This window comes from Bufo bufo, chromosome 8, assembly GCF_905171765.1.
Source record: "Bufo bufo chromosome 8, aBufBuf1.1, whole genome shotgun sequence".
In the NCBI taxonomy this organism is placed as follows: Eukaryota; Metazoa; Chordata; class Amphibia; order Anura; family Bufonidae; genus Bufo; species Bufo bufo.
Window position 1 is genome coordinate 1,745,785 of NC_053396.1, and position 20,858 is coordinate 1,766,642.

Sequence of the window (20,858 nt, forward strand, 5' to 3'; positions counted from 1 at the left end):
TGTATAATCTGTATGTAGTGAGCTCCCTCTAGTGGTGGCTGTATAATCTGTGTGCAGTGAGCTCCATCTAGTGGTGGCTGTATAATCTGTATGTAGTGAGCTCCCTCTAGTGGTGGCTGCATAATCTGTATGTAGTGAGCTCCCTCTAGTGGTGACTGTATAATCTGTATGTAGTGAGCTCCCTCTAGTGGTGGCTGTATAATCTGTATGTAGTGAGCTCCCTCTAGTGGTGGCTGTATAATCTGTATGTAGTGAGCTTCCTCTAGTGGTGGCTGTATAATCTGTATGAGCTCCCTCTAGCGGTGACTGTATATTCTGTATGTAGTGAGCTCCCTCTGGTGGTGACTGTATAATCTGTATGTAGTGAGCTCCCTCTAGTGGTGACTGTATAATCTGTATGTAGTGAGCTCCCTCTAGTGGTGGCTGTATAATCTGTATGTAGTGAGCTCCCCCTAGCGGTGACTGTATAATCTGTATGTAGTGAGCTCCCTCTAGTGGTGGCTGTATAACCTGTATGTAGTGAGCTCTCTCTAGTGGTGGCTGTATGATCTGTATGTAGTGAGCTCCCTCTAGTGGTGACTGTATAATCTGTATGTAGTGAGCTCCCTCTAGTGGTGGCTGTATAATCTGTATGTAGTGAGCTCCCCCTAGCGGTGACTGTATAATCTGTATGTAGTGAGCTCCCTCTGGTGGTGACTGTATAATCTGTATGTAGTGAGCTCCCTCTAGTGGTGACTGTATAATCTGTATGTAGTGAGCTCCCCCTAGCGGTGACTGTATAATCTGTATGTAGTGAGCTCCCTCTAGTGGTGACTGTATAATCTGTATGCAGTGAGCTCCCTCTAGTGGTGACTGTATAATCTGTATGCAGTGAGCTCCCTCTAGTGGTGGGTGCAGGCAGTGTGAATGTGATCATGTACCGTATGGCGTTTTGTGGGGAGCGGAGGACGCGGCTCTGTAATGAGATATTATGGAATAATTAGCGCAGAGCGCTTGTCTAAAGCCTGTAGTCCCAACCAAATCTTCTGCGAGGTCCCCTGGGTCAGAGCCAGCGGCTGGTGATAGGACAGAATCAGGTCACCATCTGCTTCCTGCTTAGTCTGGAGATTTATTTCACTTTGAAATGTGACTTCCTGCTGAACTACCACTCCCAGCAGAGTAGAGGATGGGTGTCGCTGCAGCTCTGGGCGCAGACGCAGAGCTGGTGGATGAATAATTCACCCTCAGAGACCTCGTCTTATTATACACAGATTACAGATCTGACACATTACAGCTGTGCTGCCCCGAGAGACGCCGGCGAGCGGAGGGATCGAAATACAGAAAGACATCGCCGCCACCGGACCACCCTTATAACGCTCCAGCCACATCGGGGAACATATCAGGCTGTGGAGACAAACAGCTCTGGATGTGACTGGAGTACAAGACAAGATGTAGCCGCAGAATTGTAGCTGCAGCTCTGGTTGTGACTGGAGTATAAAACATGATGTAACAGAATTGTGATCACAGCTTTGGATGTAACTGGAGCATGCCAGGATGTAACCATAGAACTGTAGCTGCAGCTCGTACAGAACTGAGGGACATGTGGCTGCAGTCACACCCAGAGCTGCAGCTACAATTCTGAGTGTGGGATATAAATGGCGATTTTCCTTGCGTCGGGCGCTCGGGCCGCGGAGAGACCCAATCAATAGAGCGGAATAAGGGCAAAAGTAAAAATCATTGTCGGATTCTGCAAGGAAAACTGCACAAATAACAGCAGCCAGCGCGGCTTCACATTCACTGACAGGAAGCAGAGGTGTGTAACTAGTGGAGGTACGAGGAAGCAGCAGCCCTCCCCGCGGTCAGGTGACGCGCTCCGATCAGTCGCCCTGAATCCGTTTGTCCTTGAACTACAGGTAATTCCCAATAAATTCTGGGAAAATCATCGAGCGCAGAACGGAGGAGCCGCTAATCCGCTAATCTCCAGCGCCGCACGGCCGAGCGCGCCAGATTAGAGCATGCCCGGAGCAGGGCATTATGGGAAGGACGGGGGTCATTATAACAATTCCCACCTGAGCCCACAGGACCAGCAGCACAGAGCACTTCAGGAGGAGCTGATCTGGTCACAGTTACACAGGAGAGGAAGCAGGTCACCCCCAGCAGCACAGAGCACTTCAGGAGGAGTTGATCTGGTCACAGTTACACAGGAGAGGAAGCAGGTCACCCCCAGCAGCACAGAGCACTTCAGGAGGAGCTGATCTGGTCACAGTTACACAGGAGAGGAAGCAGGTCACCCCCAGCAGCACAGAGCACTTCAGGAGGAGCTGATCTGGTCACAGTTACACAGGAGAGGAAGCAGGTCACCCCCAGCAGCACAGAGCACTTCAGGAGGAGTTGATCTGGTCACAGTTACACAGGAAAGGAAACAGGTCACCCCCAGCAGCACAGAGCACTTCAGGAGGAGCTGATCTGGTCATTTTAACCAGGAGAGGAAGCAGGTCACCCCAGCAGCACAGAGCACTTCAGGAGGAGCTGATCTGGTCACAGTTACACAGGAGAGGAAGCAGGTCACCCCCAGCAGCACAGAGCACTTCAGGAAGAGCTGATCTGGTCACAGTTACACAGGAGAGGAAGCAGGTCAGCCCCAGCAGCACAGAGCACTTCAGGAGGAGCTGATCTGGTCACAGTTACACAGGAGAGGAAGCAGGTCACCCCCAGCAGCACAGAGCACTTCAGGAGGAGCTGATCTGGTCACAGTTATACAGGAGAGGAAGCAGGTCAGCCCCAGCAGCACAGAGCACTTCAGGAGGAGCTGATCTGGTCACAGTTACACAGGAGAGGAAGCAGGTCAGCCCCAGCAGCACAGAGCACTTCAGGAGGAGCTGTTCTGGTCACAGTTACACAGGAGAGGAAGCAGGTCACCCCCAGCAGCACAGAGCACTTCAGGAAGAGCTGATCTGGTCACAGTTACACAGGAGAGGAAGCAGGTCACCCCCAGCAGCACAGAGCACTTCAGGAGGAGCTGATCTGGTCACAGTTACACAGGAGAGGAAGCAGGTCACCCCCAGCAGCACAGAGCACTTCAGGAGGAGTTGATCTGGTCACAGTTACACAGGAGAGGAAGCAGGTCAGCCCCAGCAGCACAGAGCACTTCAGGAAGAGCTGATCTGGTCACAGTTACACAGGAGAGGAAGCAGGTCACCCCCAGCAGCACAGAGCACTTCAGGAAGAGCTGATCTGGTCACAGTTACACAGGAGAGGAAGCAGGTCAGCCCCAGCAGCACAGAGCACTTCAGGAGGAGCTGATCTGGTCACAGTTACACAGGAGAGGAAGCAGGTCATCCCCAGCAGCACAGAGCACTTCAGGAGCATAGTAAAAGCAGCAGTTGGCCGCCATGTTTGCTGCGATCAGCGATGACCTCTCAGTCGCGGGTCATCAGAGAATCGCTGACTAGACAGAAACTGCAAACTCTGCACCAAAGTAATCAGAGGAATCTTCCCCAGAACCAGTCGAACAGGAAGAGCTTAGAAAATATTCCAGTACCAGACGCCGACCTTTATCCCGGAGCCGACCTCTGCCCCAACCAGCACGGGGAAGTACAGGCCGAGAATCTGGACCCGGAAACGTACAACTCACCGCACTGTGCGGCATGAAGGATTCGCCACGCACAAGATGGCGTCACGCCGCCATTACTAAAACGCAGTTGACAAGTCAGTCACAAGGGTAAAATGGCGCCATCAGGTTAAAAAACGTGGTGCAGCTCAGATTCTGCTGCGGCTCCCGGCGCCATTTCTACGGACGATGTTGGGGGGTGAGGAGACAGGTGGCGACTGTTCCCGGTTAACGGAATGCACGCCACCACGATGCTCCGGGATCCGGGGATAACTCCTGAAGAAATCCTGAAGAATTCCAGGCAGAGGACACGTGGAGGGGCGATCGCCCGCTTCCAGGACGGTGGCGTTTCGGAAAGGTCACCATAGAAGACTTGGCCAGGCTCCATGTTTCCTGGCTCATCGCCCACCGTCAGTAACGCCAGCGCCGGTTGCTAAGTAATGGCTGCAGAAGAGATAAACACACACGAGGACATGCAAGATGGACGCCGGACCCAAGAACTGGCAATCTACAGGCCAGGAAGGGCGTTCTTACTGTGCAGCACCCTGCGGGGGCGACAAATGAGAGGGGCAACCTGTCAGACGAGGAAGAGCGCGATCAGCGCGAGGCCCCTCCCCATTTCACCGATAATCAGCAGGTCACATGACCATAATCCGCAAGATCAACTCCCACTTAACCAAACCATGAGAACAGCAGCACAGAGGATGTCAGCCACAAGTAAAGGCAAAGCATTAAACTGGTAAACGTCCGAACGTATGGCGGCCATGATGGGAGGAAGAGTGCAGCTGTGGAGCCGAGCTGTCAGCGAGCAGGCGTCATCACTGCCTCTCACAGATCAATATGGGGCCACTGTCTGGTCACCCACAGAAACCAATCACAGCGCGGCTTTCATTTTACCACAGAAACCAATCACAGCGCGGCTTTCATTTTACCACAGAAACCAATCACAGCGCGGCTTTCATTTTACCACAGAAACCAATCACAGCGCGGCTTTCATTTTACCACAGAAACCAATCACAGCGCGGCTTTCATTTTACCACAAGTGAAAGCTAGGACATGAATGGTTGCTATGGGTAACGGCAGTGATTGGTAAATGAGGCCTATGAATCAGGCTTGTAGCAGGACATGCTGGGAGTTGTAGTTCTTGCACTCATACCGTCCCCCAGTGAAATCTCCCATGATGTGGAGTCATCGTCCAGGAGGAAGAATCTGACAAGTAAGTGACGGAAGTGTCTGGAATCTGAAACACCCCAACAAGGACCCCTGACTTGCCCCTGGTAGGGGCCACAGGCTCCAGATCCTATAATTACTGTAAATCAAGTGTTGACTGCGGCCAAGAGGGAAGATGGCAGCTGAAAAACATGGCTCAATGTCACAGAGATCCGTTATCATGGCGACCCGGACACCAGTACATTATAATACCCCCCCACTGTACTTTATAAGGACCATTAAAGAATCCTGTACCATGAGGGTCATGAGACAGGAAACATGTCAGCAGCATCTCTTGGGGGGTCCTTAAACGAGGAGAGGGGGGCACAGTATTCAGCCTGTGTCGGTGCCATCAGCACGCAGCTCACGGATGATTAGCGCCGGATTCACGAGTGCAGTCGGGTCTGATAGTCCGCCATCCAATAACCCCCCCAGTGGAGACATGGCTGGTACTCCGCGGTACCCTCCCTGTACACCAGTAGTGTAGCCCTGGATACAACGGCACGACAATCCGCTGCGGCGCGTTTCTTCAGGCGTGCGCTGCGGTAACCCGATTCTATGCATCAGCCAACGACCATAAAGATGGCGGCTGCAGGCGAGGCGTCACATGACCAGAAACCTCTACAGAATCATTTCTGGGATTGATTGCTTCTCTCTGATCAGTAGCTGAAGCGATCAATAAGAGTGCCGGCATCAACGCAGGGAGATCGCCGCACGCCAACATTAACCCCTGAGGAGGAGGGACTGAAGGACCCTTTAATCGTCACCACAGACCACCACTGGTTGAGGTACCTGTAACTGGGTGTCAGTCCCTACTGTAGAGCTAGCATTGTATTCATCAAGCTGGAGTCAGACATTTCCCTCACGCCTCTTGATTTTGGGGACACGGACCCTACTTGCCCTGAGGTCTGCATCCGGAGAGGACGTGGAGGAGAGCAGAGATCGGACGCAGATCTTCACGTCTCCGTCAGTGTGTCTGTAGGGTCGAGGCAGAAGATGGCAGATCGCTCCCAATCAAACTGAATAAGGGGTTAACCCCCCTCGCAGGGCACTGCTCATGGGATTTGGAGCTAATTCCACTTGACGCGGACGGTTAATGACTTTCTCCGTATCCATGTCGGGTCTAAGCCGATTTCCCGGGCACCAGATGTCGCTGTGATCAGTAATTACCCGTCCAATCGCCCTCCTGACCCTGCAGCGGCAGATTCACTCCAGATGTCTCGCCAGTTTCTCCCACGTTCCTTTACTGCTAGTGAGACAATCGAATTACCGCAACCAGGTGGCATCAGTATCACCACGCCAGCCGGCCGCACCCACCAACGTGGCGCTCACCTCCCGAAATATGACACCAAGTGTGCCCACCCGAGCCCGGCAGCTGCACTGACCGCGGGCACTGGCGCTGTTGCCAGATGTCTAAAGGACAACAGCACCACCCGTACCTGCCGCCATCACCATGACAACATGGCCAGACCTGGACAATGTCCTCGCCGCGACCAGGGGGCAAGAGGCTGACAACTTGGGGTACATGGTGTCCATAACAAAACTCATCCCGACACCCCAAAATCACTAAATCGTCCTGAACCCAGAGTGTCAGCGTCATTATCCTGTACCCCGAGTGTCAGCGTCATTATCCTGTACCCCGAGTGTCAGCGTCATTATCCTGTACCCCGAGTGTCAGCGTCATTATCCTGTACCCCGAGTGTCAGCGTCATTATCCTGTACCCCGAGTGTCAGCGTGTCATTATCCTGTACCCCGAGTGTCAGCGTGTCATTATCCTGTACCCCGAGTGTCAGCGTGTCATTATCCTGTACCCCGAGTGTCAGCGTCATTATCCTGTACCCCGAGTGTCAGCGTCATTATCCTGTACCCAGAGTGTCAGCGTCATCATCCTGTACCCCGAGTGTCAGCGTCATCATCCTGTACCCCGAGTGTCAGTGTCATTATCCTGTACCCCGAGTGTCAGCGTCATTATCCTGTACCCCGAGTGTCAGCGTCATTATCCTGTACCCCGAGTGTCAGCGTCATTATCCTGTACCCCGAGTGTCAGCATCATTATCCTGTACCCAGAGTGTCAGCGTCATTATCCTGTACCCAGAGTGTCAGCGTCATTATCCTGTACCCAGAGTGTCAGCGTCATCATCCTGTACACCGAGTGTCAGTGTCATTATCCTGTACCCCGAGTGTCAGCGTCATTATCCTGTACCCAGAGTGTCAGCGTCATTATCCTGTACCCAGAGTGTCAGCGTCATCATCCTGTACCCCGAGTGTCAGCGTCATTATCCTGTACCCCGAGTGTCAGCGTCACTATCCTGTACCCGGAGTGTCAGCGTCACTATCCTGTACCCGGAGTGTCAGCGTCATTATCCTGTACCCCGAGTGTCAGCGTGCCACTATCCTGTACCCCGAGTGTCAGCGTCACTATCCTGTACCCCACTGTTCTTCCTCTGATCTGTATGCAGTGTAATGCCATTAAAGGTCAGGTCACTGCTGTCAGAAGGCTATGGATGAGGTCTTGTCTGTGCCTCACGGATCCATGTCCCGCAGAACACGATGTTCACATTCACAGCTTCCTCTGGTTTTTACACATTAAAGTAATAATATAAAAAAATCTAATAAAAAGAGTGAAACGGGTCGGCACTAAATGACGGTGACCGAATCCACCAGAAGACAGAGCGGCGGGAAGGGGAGAGTGCGGCTCGGATATGTGATGAGACCCCCTGTCGGGAACAAGCAGAGCCCGTCAGCCAATCAATAACCGCCGGAGGAGCTGCGACCACCCCGTTGGTGAACTGGGGGAAGGGAACTGCCGGACCCAAGGAAAAGGGGTCCCTAACAACACTCATCATCATTTTCAAGATCTCTGCTTGCTACCAATGAACGAGAACACTCTTGTTTACATCCCAAGGATGAAAACCTAATGCTTACCACAGATGAGAGGTTGTTACAACGTATCAGTCTACACAAAGTTTATAACCCCCTGTGATATTTTGTTACAATTGTATCAATCTGGAGACCATACAGGAGTGTCTAGAAAGGATACATTGTAACAAACCCTCAGCTAGGTGAGCAGGACTGGGCCAGGAAGAATTCTCAACCTTTCAGATATAAACATGACTGACAGCAAGCAGAGATGCTGTAAATGCTGAGGAAACACAAAGCACTTTTCCCTCAGATAAGGAAGAGTTGACTGCGGAGAATTCCAGACCTTCACCTGGAATGAGGAAGAGGCTTCTCGTGGGCGTGGCTAACCCGGCAGCAGCGGTCACATGACTAAGAGTCAGCTTTATGCTGCGATATTGAAACCAAAAGGAAATCGCACTATGGCGGCATCTCTGCCCCCCCCCCCCGGATATGGCGCCAGGGATATGACACGTGAAGGAGAAGACGATCGGCAGCGACAAAGTAATGAGGATACGGAGCAGACCCAACATGGCCGCCGCACCATCCAGCTTTTCCAGACACCTGAACGCTAAGGCTACAATACGTCGTGCGACACGTAGGGCACAACTACACTGCAACATGTGTTGTACGATGTCGAACCAATGTCGCGCGACGATTTTTATAATGATAGTCTATGGTGTCGCCATCTTGGATGGATTTTTTTGCTACTGTCGTGTCGCAGTATGACGCAGTGCTGCACCTGCGAGGCGCGCCGATAACGCCAGAGACGCGGTGGTGAACACACGGTACAGTCCCCATAATCGCCAGGAAACAGATCAGGAAGAAAGAAGTGAGAACGATTTGCATCACGTCGCAGGTGTGTAATAGTGAAAGCACGCCGCGCACGACCACCCCGAGGAGTCACATCACACCAATATGGCGGCGAGGCGGACACCCCTTACCACACCGTGATCGTTCACCAGCCACTGAACCGCAAAAACCAGAACCTTCCGGTGTAAATGACGGGGCCCCCGCCAGAGAATCAGATATTGGCGAGATACGGGCGTATCCGAGCACGACTGGATAACCCGTCCAGAGGCAGTGAATGCAGCACTGTGCCCGGCAGCCATGACAACGTAACCGGATCGTCATGGATTTGGGGGTCATTATCTGCACATCACGTGACAGGTTAATGGTTATAGCGCCACAATTATCTCCTCCCAGCGATGCTCAGATATTTTGCCGCCATCTTGTCGTTATCGCAGAGCTGCCCCTGGCGCTGGAGGATCATCCCAAGAATGGGGCGAGCTGCCCGTCCCAGGCACAGGGGGCGAGGACTCTATACATGGACGCAGCACGGATATCGGGGGTCAGGACAGAGCGCCGTGTTGAGTCACATGACCACTTCCATGCAACTTTCCTCCTATAGGAGTAAATGAAAACGCCACTGACCGCGGATGCGGCAGACAAGCGCACAGAATCGTCGCCGTCACACTCGCCCTCGGTCACTAACTTCACACGGGCAGGACCGGCGTGGGTCACTCACCGGAGAGACGTATCAGGTGCGCCGGCGTCATGTGACAGACAAGCCGGTAACGCCACACCGCATCCGGTCTACGACAAGACGTGCAATCACACCGGTCTGCTGAGCGTGGCAGTCCGGCACTATTAACCCATTATACACCATACAATGAGCGCACCGCAGGAGATGGAGAGACACAAGCAGAGTGAGCAGCGACCATGCTGCCGGATGACACAAAGACAGGAGCCCCCCAGGGACGGACCCCTCCCCCATACCTGAGACATCTGGGGCCTGAAGTTGATGTCCTTGAGGTCGATGGATCCCGGCGACAGGTTATGGAGCAACTGGCACAGCAGGACGCCATCCCGAAGAGCCTGGGCCAAGTCAAAGACCACCGCAGAGGGCCAGACCACCCTGTGGTCGGGGGGCAGCACCTTACAGTCTATCAGCCAGCGACCGCACTGCCTCCACTCCTCCATGCTGGCAGCACAAGCGGGCGACTCAGCGGGCAGGCTCAAACCATCGGGCACCTCATGGCACAGGCGATCGGGTATTGTCAGGTGGAAGAGGGTATCAGGGGTGCATGAAGGGTGTGAGGGGGATGGAGGGTGTGAGGGGGTATTGGGGTGAAGGTGGTAGGGTGTATGGAGATGTCAGGGGGTATCAGGGTGCAAGCAGTGGGGTGTATGGAGGTGTCAGGGGACAAGCAGTGGGGTGTATGGAGGTGTCAGGGGGTATCAGGGAGGGGGTATCAGGGGACAGGCAGTGGGGTGTATGGAGGTGTCAGGGGACAGGCAGTGGGGTGTATGGAGGTGTCAGGGGGTATCAGGGAGGGGGTATCAGGGGACAGGCAGTGGGGTGTATGGAGGTGTCAGGGGGTATCAGGGAGGGGGTATCAGGGGACAGGCAGTGGGGTGTATGGAGGTGTCAGGGGGTATCAGGGTGCAAGCAGTGGGGTGTATGGAGATGTCAGGGGGTATCAGGGTGCAAGCAGTGGGGTGTATGGAGATGTCAGGGGGTATCGGGGTGTAAGCAGTGGGGGGTATGGAGGTGTCAGGGGGTATCAGGGGACAGGCAGTGGGGTGTATGGAGGTGTCAGGGTGTATCAGGGAGGGGGTATCAGGGTGTAAGCAGTGGGGGGTATGGAGGTGTCAGAGGGTATCAGGGGACAGGCAGTGGGGTGTATGGAGGTGTCAGGGGGTATCAGGGTGTAAGCAGTGGGGGGTATGGTATTAGGGAGGTGCAGACAGGGAGTGGACATTAGGGGTGCTGAGCCGGGAGAGGCCAGCACTGGGGTGCAGGCTGTGACTGGGGGTAGGATTTGGGGAGCAGCCTCCTGTCAATGTGAGGGGTGCAGTGCGTGGCCGGGGTTCTTTCAGGGGTGCAGCAGTGTTGAGCCGCAGGGGGCCATCATTGGGCTGTCCTAGGTCGGGTTGAGGCCGCTGGCTGCTCCGGCAGGACGCTGCTCCCGGCGGCTCGGTCTGGGCTCCTCTCCTCCGGCGGGGGCCCCGCTGCTCCCCTCTGTCTCCCGGAGCTCACGGCTCTGATTCAATGCTCGTCCCCGCTGCAGCGCCGGAGCCGCGCGGCCTGGGAGGAGCCGATGAGAGGGCGGTGCCCGGGGAGGAGCCGATGAGAGGGCGGGGCCAGAACAGAGCGCGACGGAGACTGCGGGAGAGGGCTTGCCGTGACGTCACAGTGGGAGGGGCCTAGCGGCTGACACCGGCGGACAGCAGCGCAGAGGTCGTCATTCGTGGGGCAGAAACTAAACTACTAGTCTGCAGTGAACTGTCTCCCGCCTCAGAACGTCTGCCAGAAGATTAAAACCACTGGGGGCGAAGAGCGGCGATTATCTGGAGGCCTCAGCGCCTGTCAGCAGGGGGATGAGGGGAAAGTGGACTAGGAATTATCGGAAGCAGGAAGGACCGGGCGACTCTGACACCGCGGGTGTGGGGTGTACTGGGAGAGCAGGGTCACTGATGTGGGGTGTACTGGGAGGGCAGGGTCACCGATGTGGGGTGTACTGGGAGGGCAGGGTCACCGATGTGGGGTGTACTGGGAGGGCAGGGTCACCGATGTGGGGTGTACTGGGAGGGCAGGGTCACTGATGTCGGGTGTACTGGGAGGGCAGGGTCACTGATGTGGGGTGTACTGGGAGAGCAGGGTCACTGATGTGGGGTGTACTGGGAGGGCAGGGTCACCGATGTGGGGTGTACTGGGAGGGCAGGGTCACCGATGTGGGGTGTACTGGGAGGGCAGGGTCACCGATGTGGGGTGTACTGGGAGGGCAGGGTCACCGATGTGGGGTGTATTGGGAGGGCAGGGTCACTGATGTGGGGTGTACTGGGAGGGCAGGGTCACCGATGTGGGGTGTACTGGGAGGGCAGGGTCACCGATGTGGGGTGTATTGGGAGGGCAGGGTCACTGATGTGGGGTGTACTGGGAGAGCAGGGTCACTGATGTGGGGTGTATTGGGAGGGCAGGGTCACTGATGTGGGGTGTACTGGGAGAGCAGGGTCACTGATGTGGGGTGGACTGGGAGGGCAGGGTCACCGATGTGGGGTGTACTGGGAGGGCAGGGTCACCGATGTGGGGTGTACTGGGAGGGCAGGGTCACCGATGTGGGGTGTATTGGGAGGGCAGGGTCACTGATGTGGGGTGTACTGGGAGGGCAGGGTCACTGATGTGGGGTGGACAGCGGGGGCAGTATCCCCTCTATATATACGTCTTCTGTATGAATGGAAATGTATGTACTGTACAGTCGTGGCCAAAAGTTTTGAGAATGACACAAATATTAGTTTTCACAAAGTTTGCTGCTAGACTGCTTTTAGATCTTTGTTTCAGTTGTTTCTGTGATGTAGTGAAATATAATTACACGCACTTCATACGTTTCAAAGGCTTTTATCGACAATTCCATGACATTTATACAAAGAGTCAGTATTTGCAGTGTTGGCCCTTCTTTTTCAGGACCTCTGCAATTCGACTGGGCATGCTCTCAATCACCTTCTGGGCCAATTCCTGACTGATAGCAACCCATTCTTTCATCATCACTTCTTGGAGTTTGTCAGAATTAGTGGGTTTTTGTTTGTCCACCCGCCTCTTGAGGATTGACCACAAGTTCTCAATGGGATTAAGATCTGGGGAGTTTCCAGGCCATGGACCCAAAATGTCAACCTTTTGGTCCCCGAGCCACTTAGTTATCACTTTTGCCTTATGGCACGGTGCTCCATCGTGCTGGAAAATGCATTGTTCTTCACCAAACTGTTGTTGGATTATTGGAAGAAGTTGCTGTTGGAGGGTGTTTTGGTGCCATTCTTTATTCATGGCTGTGTTTTTGGGCAAAATTGTGAGTGAGCCCACTCCCTTGGATGAGAAGCAACCCCACACATGAATGGTCTCAGGATGCTTTACTGTTGGCATGACACAGGACTGATGGTAGCGCTCACCTTTTCTTCTCCGGACAAGCCTTTTTCCAGATGCCCCAAACAATCGGAAAGAGGCTTCATCGGAGAACATGACTTTGCCCCAGTCCTCAGCAGTCCATTCACCATACTTTCTGCAGAAGATCAATCTGTCCATGATGGTTTTTTGGAGAGAAGTGGCTTCTTTGCTGCCCTTCTTGACACCAGGCCATCTTCCAGAAGTCTTGGCCTCACTGTGCGTGCAGATGCGCTCACACCTGCCTGCTGCCATTCCTGAGCAAGCTCTGCACTGGTGGCACTCCGATCCCGCAGCGGAATCCTCTTTAGGAGACTATCCTGGCGCTTGCTGGACTTTCTTGGCGCCCTGAAGCCTTCTTAACAAGAATTGAACCTCTTTCCTTGAAGTTCTTGATGATCCTATAAATTGTTGATTGAGGTGCAATCTTAGTAGCCACAATATCCTTGCCTGTGAAGCCATTTTTATGCAACGCAATGATGGCTGCACACGTTTCTTTGCAGGTCACCATGGTTAACAATGGAAGAACAATGATTTCAAGCATCACCCTCCTTTTAACATGTCAAGTCTTCCATTTTACCCAATCAGCCTGACATAATGATCTCCAGCCTTGTGGTCGTCAACATTCTCACCTGAGGTAACAAGACGATTACTGAAATGATCTCAGCAGGTCCTTTAATGACAGCAATGAAATGCCGTGGAAAGGTTTTTTTGGGATTAGGTTAATTTTCATGGCAAAGAAGGACTATGCAATTCATCTGATCACTCTTCATAACATTCTGGAGTAGATGCAAATTGCTACTATAAAAACTTAAGCAGCAACTTTTCCAATATTTATGTAATTCTCAAAAATTTGGGCCACGACTGTACAGTATACGTCCTCTGTAGTATATATACAGTGGATATAAAGTCTACACACCCCTGTTAAAATGTCAGGTTTCTGTGATGTAAAAAAATTAGACAAAGATAAATCATTTCAGAACTTTTTCCACCTTTAATGTGACCTATAAACTGTACAACTCAATTGAAAAACAAACTTCAAATCTTTTAGGTGGAGGGAAGAAAACAAAAAAAATGAATAATAATGTTGTTGCATAAGTGTGCACACCCTTAAACTAATACTTTGTTGAAGCCCCTTTTGATGTTATTCCAGCACTCAGTCTTTTGGGTCTGAGTCTATCGACATGGCACATTTTGACTCTTCTTTGCACAAACCCAGGAGATGCGAGGGCATCTCCTGGGCACAGCCCTCTTCAGATCACCCCACAGATGGTGAGGGCATCTCCTGGGCACGGCCCTCTTCAGATCACCCCACAGATTGCGAGGGCATCTCCGGGGCACGGCCCTCTTCAGATCACCCCACAGATTGCGAGGGCATCTCCTAGGCACGGCCCTCTTCAGATCACCCCACAGATTGCGAGGGCATCTCCTGGGCACGGCCCTCTTCAGATCACCCCACAGATTGCGAGGGCATCTCCGGGGCACGGCCCTCTTCAGATCACCCCACAGACTGCGAGGGCATCTCCTGGGCACGGCCCTCTTCAGATCACCCCACAGACTGCGAGGGCATCTCCTGGGCACAGCCCTCTTCAGATCACCCCACAGACTGCGAGGGCATCTCCTGGGCACAGCCCTCTTCAGATCACTGCACAGACTGCGAGGGCATCTCCTGGGCACAGCCCTCTTCAGATCACCCCACAGACTGCGAGGGCATCTCCTGGGCACAGCCCTCCTCAGATCACCCCACAGATTGCGAGGGCATCTCCTGGGCACGGCCCTCTTCAGATCACCCCACAGATGGTGAGGGCATCTCCTGGGCACGGCCCTCTTCAGATCACCCCACAGATTGCGAGGGCATCTCCGGGGCACGGCCCTCTTCAGATCACCCCACAGATTGCGAGGGCATCTCCTAGGCACGGCCCTCTTCAGATCACCCCACAGATTGCGAGGGCATCTCCTGGGCAAGGCCCTCTTCAGATCACCCCACAGATTGCGAGGGCATCTCCTAGGCACAGCCCTCTTCAGATCACCCCACAGATTGCGAGGGCATCTCCTGGGCACGGCCCTCTTCAGATCACCCCACAGATTGCGAGGGCATCTCCGGGGCACGGCCCTCTTCAGATCACCCCACAGACTGCGAGGGCATCTCCTGGGCACAGCCCTCTTCAGATCACTGCACAGACTGCGAGGGCATCTCCTGGGCACAGCCCTCTTCAGATCACCCCACAGACTGCGAGGGCATCTCCTGGGCACAGCCCTCTTCAGATCACCCCACAGATTGCGAGGGCATCTCCTGGACACAGCCCTCTTCAGATCACCCCACAGATTGCGAGGGCATCTCCTGGGCACAGCCCTCTTCAGATCACCCCACAGATTGCGAGGGCATCTCCTTGACACAGCCCTCTTCCGATCACCCCACAGATTGCGAGGGCATCTCCTGGGCACAGCACTCTTCAGATCACCCCACAGATTGCGAGGGCATCTCCTGGGCACGGCCCTCTTCAGATCACCCCACAGATTGCGAGGGCATCTCCTGGGCACGGCCCTCTTCAGATCACCCCACAGATTGCGAGGGCATCTCCGGGGCACGGCCCTCTTCAGATCACCCCACAGACTGCGAGGGCATCTCCTGGGCACAGCCCTCTTCAGATCACTGCACAGACTGCGAGGGCATCTCCTGGGCACAGCCCTCTTCAGATCACCCCACAGACTGCGAGGGCATCTCCTGGGCACAGCCCTCTTCAGATCACCCCACAGACTGCGAGGGCATCTCCTGGACACAGCCCTCTTCAGATCACCCTACAGACTGTGAGGGCATCTCCTGGGCACGGCCCTCTTCAGATCACCCCACAGATTGCGAGGGCATCTCCTGGGCACGGCCCTCTTCAGATCACCCCACAGATTGCGAGGGCATCTCCTGGACACAGCCCTCTTCAGATCACCCCACAGATTGCGAGGGCATCTCCTGGGCACAGCCCTCTTCAGATCACTGCACAGATTGTCAAGCGAAAACAGGTCTGGGCTCTGGCTGGGCCATTCCACAACGTTCATCTTCTTCTGGTGAAGCCATTCCTCTGTTGATTTGGATGTCTGCTCTGGGTCGTTGTCATGCTGAGAGATGAAGTTCCTCTTCATGTCCAGCTTTCTAGCAGAAGCCTGAAGGTTTTGGGCCAATATTGACCGGTATTTGGAACTGTTCAGAATTCCCTCCAGCTTAACTAAGGCCCCAGTTCCAGCTGAAGAAGAGCAGCCCCTTGGCATGATGCTGCCCCCACCATGCTTCACTGTGGGGATGGGGTTCTTTTGGTGATGTGCAGGGTTGTTTTTGCACAAGACATATCTTTTGGAATTATGGCCATAAAGTTCCACCTTGGTTTCATCCGACCATAACACCTTTTCCCACATGCTCTTGGGAGACTTCAGATGTGTTTTTGCAGAATGTAGCCCGGCTTGGATGTTTTTCTTGGTAAGAAAAGGCTTTCATCTTGCCCCTCTACCCCATAGTCCAGACATACAGTCCTGATCAAAAGTTTAAGACCACTTGAAAAATGGCAACAAATCCTATTTTAGGCTACTTTCACACCTGCGTTCAGGTGTCCGCTCGTGAGCTCCGTTTGAAGGAGCTCACGAGCGGCCCCGAACGCAGCCGTCCGGCCCTAATGCATTCTGAGTGGAGGCGGATCCACTGAGAATGCATCCGCCTGCCAGCGTTCAGCCTCCGCTCAGTGAGCGGACACCTGAACGCTGCTTGCAGCGTTCGGGTGTCCGCCTGGCCGTGCGGAGGCAGACTTATAATGGAAGTCAATGGGGACGGATCCGCTTGAAGATGACACCATATGGCTCAATCTTCAAGCGGATCCGTTCCCCATTGACTTTCAATGTAAAGTCTGAACGGATCCGCTCAGGCTACTTTCAGACTTAGAAATTTTTCTAAGTTATAATGCAGACGGATCCGTTCTGAACGGATGCGTCTGCATTATAGGAGCGGATCCGTCTGATGAAACAACAGACGGACCCGCTCTGAACGCTGGTGTGAAAGTAGCCTTACATTGTTGGATCTTAACAAGGTTCCAAGTGGAGCTTCAACATGCAACAAGAAGAAATGAGAGGGAGACAGAACATTTTTTGAGCATTCAATTAATTGAAAATAACGAATAAACTGAAACAGGCTGTTTTTCAGCTGATCAAAGTTCAGGACCACATGCCTTTAAAAGGCCAAATCTGTGCAAAGATGTGGATTCATTGTCATTTTCTGTCAGGTAGTCACACGTTGTGATGGCAAAGGCAAAAAAACTCTCCCTTTTTGAACATCATAAGCAGTGTCTCTCACAGCGCGCCATCGCTGCTGAGGTGGGACGCAGGAAGACAGTCATTTGGAATTTCTTAAATGATCCTGAGGGTTATGGAACAAAAAAGTCAGGTGGAAGACCCAAAAACATTTCACCAGCCCTGAGCCAGAGGATCCAATTGTCTGTCCGTCAAGACACTGGACGATCCTCGACCCAAATTAAGGCCGCTACTGGTGCTGACTGCAGCCCCATAACCATCAGACGGCATCTGAGACTGAAGGGCTTCAGAAACAAAAAACGTCTTCAAAGACCTCGACTCCTTGAACGCCACAGAACTGCTCGTCTGGACTTTGCAAGAGAGCACCAAACATGGGACATTCAAAAGGTGGAAGAAAGTTTTATTCTCTGATGAGAAACAATGTAACCTTGATGGTCCTGATGCAGTGCTCCAGACTAAAAAAAATACCTAGTAGCCATTGACTCCTGAACTGAGAAATTTAGGAGCCAAATTAAATTTTTAGTCGCCAAATGGAAACCGAATAAAAATTTTGGTATCGTGACAACGCTACGCCGATCAGACCGGCGTAGGGTTGTTTCGATACCAAAATTTTGATTCGCTTTCGTCACCATAAAAAAGTATTGTGATACTCAATACCACGCAAAAAAAAAAGCTGTGTGCATTTCGCATTTTATTAAACGTTCGGCCCATAATGGAACAGTCCTATCCTATTTTTTTGGGGGACAAAGTGACAAAAAAATTGCAAATGCTCACCGCATAGGAGATATTTTTTATAATTTAATAGTTTGGACTTTTCGGACACAGCGCTATGTAATATGTTTATTTATTGTTTATATATTTTATATGTAAAATTGGGAAAAGGGGGAATTTAAACTTAATATTTTAGGGTACTTTCACACTAGCGTTTTTCATTTCCGGCATAGAGTTCTGTCCTAGGGGCTCTATACCAGAAAAGAACTGATCAGGCATATCCCCATGCATTCTGAATGGAGAGGAATCCGTTCAGGACGTCTTCAGTTCAGTCATTTTGACTGATCAGGCAAAAGATAAAACCGCAGCATGCTACGGTTTTATCTCCGGCAAAAAAATGCTTGCCGGATCACACTGCCGCAAGTGTGAAAGTAGCCTTAGGGCTCATGCACACGAAAGTATTTTGCGTTCAGTATACTGGACGTTTTTTGAGTTCAGTATGCGGTACATACACTGAACCATTCATTTCTATGGTTCAGCAAAAAATACTGAAGTGTCTCCGTGTGCATTCCGTTTCAGTATTTCCGTACCGTGAAAAGATAGAACATGTCCTATTCTTGTCCGCAAATCACGGTGCTTGGCTCCATTCAAGTCAATGGGTCCTCAAATACAACGGAACATACGGAAATGCATTCGTATGTCTTCCGTATCCGTTCCGTTTTTGCTGAACCATCTATTGAAAATGTTATGCCCAGCCCAATTCTTTCTATGTAATTACTGTATATGGCATACGGAAAAACGGGAAACAAAAAAACGGAACGGATCCGTAAAAAATGGACCGCAAAACACTGAAAAAGCCATACTGTCGTGTGCATGAGCCCTTAGTGTTTGTGTTTTCTTATTTTATTTACTATTAGCCCCCTTAGGGGCTGGAACCCTATTCACCCTTAGGCCCCTTTCACATGGGTGAGATTTCTGCGCGGGTGCAATGCGTGAGGTGAACTCATTGCACCCGCACTGAATCCGGACCCATTCACTTCTATGGGGCTGTGCACATGAGCGGTGATTTTCACACATCACTTGTGCGTTGTGTGAAAGTCGCAGCATGCTCTATGTTGTGCGTTTTTCATGCAACGCAGGCCCCATAGAAGTTAATGGGGCTGCGTGAAAATCGCAAGCAAGTGCAGATGCGGTGCGATTTTCACGCACGGTTGTAAGGATGAAAGTCTATTCACTGTGTTATTTCCCCTTATAACATGGTTCTAAGGGGAAATAATAGCATTCTTTTATACAGAATGCATACTAGAAGGTCAATAAACATATACACCCCAGTATAATAAACATTGGTGGCGCAGTGCGCCCCCCCCCCCCCCCAACACCCCAGTATAAAAAACATTGGTGGCGCAGTGCGCCCCCCCCCCCCAACACCCCAGTATAATAAACATTGGTGGCGCAGTGCGCCCCCCCCCCCAACACCCCAGTATAATAAACATTGGTGGCGCAGTGCGCCCCCCCCCCCCCAACACCCCAGTATAACAAGCATTGGTGGCGCAGTGCGCCCCCCCCCCAACACCCCAGTATAATAATTATACGCTGCAGTTAATCCCTCTGGTACCGCACCTGAAGGGTTAACTGCCGCTGATCGCAGCTCCCTGTCATAGAGGTCGGGTGCCGGCTATTTGATTCCGCCTCCTGTATTTGTATTAGCAGGTCAGTTATCTTCATTGGTGGCGCAGTGGCCACAGCCCCTCCCTCCTCCTCCCCTCTCTCTTCTCATTGGCGGCAGCAGCACAGGGGGAGGGAGAGACTCCTTCTCCACTGCGCTGCCGAGAAGAATACGGCGGCGGGGCAGAGAACTATCATCTCCTGTGCCCGCCGCTGTACTCAACTGCAGAGCTGCGGCGGCAGGTCTAGTCGCAAATGGCGACAAGACTAAAAAGTCTTGTCGCCATTTGTAAATTCTAAGTCGCATTGGCGACCATTTTGGTCGCCATCTGGAGCCCTGTGATGGTTTCCACCGTTACTGGCATGACAAGCAGATCCCACCTGAGATGTTTTCTACGCGCCACAGTGGAGGGGGCGCCATAATGGTCTGGGGGGCTTTTTCCTTCAGTGGAACAATGGAGCTTCAGGAAGTGCAGGGGCGTCAAACGGCCGCTGGCCATGTCCAGATGTTGCAGAGAGCATTCCTCATGGCTGAGGGCCCTCGTCTGTGTGGTAACAGGACAACGCTACAGTACACAATGCCCGCAGGACAAGGGGCTTCTTCCAGGAGAATAACATCACTCTTTTGGCCCATCCTGCGTGTTCCCCTGATCTAAATCCAATTGGGAACCTTTGGGGATGGATGGCAAGGGAAGTTTACAAAAATGGACACCAGTTCCAGACAGTAGATGGCCTTCGTGCGGCCGTCTTCACCACTTGGAGAAATGTTCCCACTCACCTCATGGAAACGCTTGCATCAAGCATGCCGAAACAATAACGGCGGAGCTACTCATTACCGAGCTCATGTTTGGAGGTTGGATTTCTGTTTTGGGGGGGTTTAGTTGTTTTTTTGGAGGTTTGGTCCTAAACTTTTGATCAGCTGAAAAACAGCCGGTTTCAGTTTATTCGTTGTTTTCATTAAATTGATTGCTCAAAAAATGTTCTGTCTCCCTCCCATTTCTTCTTGTTGCATGTTGAAGCTCTACTTGGAACCTTGTGAAGATCCAGCCATGATACATAGGATTTTCTGCCATTTTTCAAGTGGTCTTAAACTTTTGATCAGGACTGTATGAAGAATACGGGAGATGGTTGTCCATGGACCACACGGCCAGGACTTGCCCGATATTCCTGCAGCTCCTGTAATGTTGCTGTCGGCCTCTTGGTCGCCTCCCAGACCAGTTTTCTTCTCGTCTTTTCATCAGTTTTGGAGGGACGTCCAGTTCTTGGTGATGTCCCTGTTGGGCCATATTTCCTCCACTTGATGATGACGGTCTCCACTGTGTTCCATGGTAGATCTAATGCCTTGGACATTCTTTTGTCCCCTTCTCCTGACTGATACCTTCTAACAATGAGATTCCTCTGATGCTTTGGAAGTTCTCTGTGGACCGTGGCTTCTGCTGTGGGATGCGACTAAGAAAACTTCAGGAAAGACCAACTAGAGCAGCTGAGCTTTATCTGGGGTTAATCAGAGGCCCTTTACATGATGGCCAGTGTCTGCTGACTGCTATCTAACAGGATTC

At 52.4% G+C, this 20,858-nt stretch overlaps 1 protein-coding gene and 1 long non-coding RNA gene across 8 annotated transcripts in view; one reads left to right on the forward strand and one right to left on the reverse strand.

Moving 5' to 3' along the window:
• VAV2 (vav guanine nucleotide exchange factor 2) overlaps positions 1 to 9,732 on the reverse strand; it is a 51,845-nt gene extending 42,113 nt beyond the window's left edge. For 2 of the 4 annotated variants that reach the window (XR_005773984.1, XM_040406012.1), the window contains exon 1: positions 9,477 to 9,680. Coding sequence is in view for 3 of the 4 variants with exons in the window: in XM_040406012.1 (XP_040261946.1) it covers positions 9,477 to 9,680 (204 nt within the window). In the remaining variant the exon portion in view is untranslated. Of the gene's footprint in view, positions 1 to 9,476 lie in introns of all 4 variants that reach the window. The other 2 variants (XM_040406011.1, XM_040406010.1) reach the window with 1 other exon arrangement.
• Positions 9,733 to 9,779: 47 nt separating this feature from the next.
• Positions 9,780 to 10,904, forward strand: LOC120977878. 4 transcript variants are annotated; one of them, XR_005773985.1, is made up of 3 exons: positions 9,780 to 9,893; positions 9,926 to 10,317; positions 10,392 to 10,904. It is a non-coding gene; the product is annotated as an uncharacterized LOC120977878 (long non-coding RNA). The 4 variants fall into 4 exon arrangements; XR_005773988.1 differs by lacking the exon at positions 10,392 to 10,904 and having other exon boundaries at positions 9,926 to 9,981; positions 10,014 to 10,367; XR_005773986.1 differs by lacking the exon at positions 10,392 to 10,904 and having other exon boundaries at positions 9,808 to 9,893; positions 9,926 to 9,949; positions 9,982 to 10,367.
• The last annotated feature ends 9,954 nt before the right edge of the window (positions 10,905 to 20,858 follow it).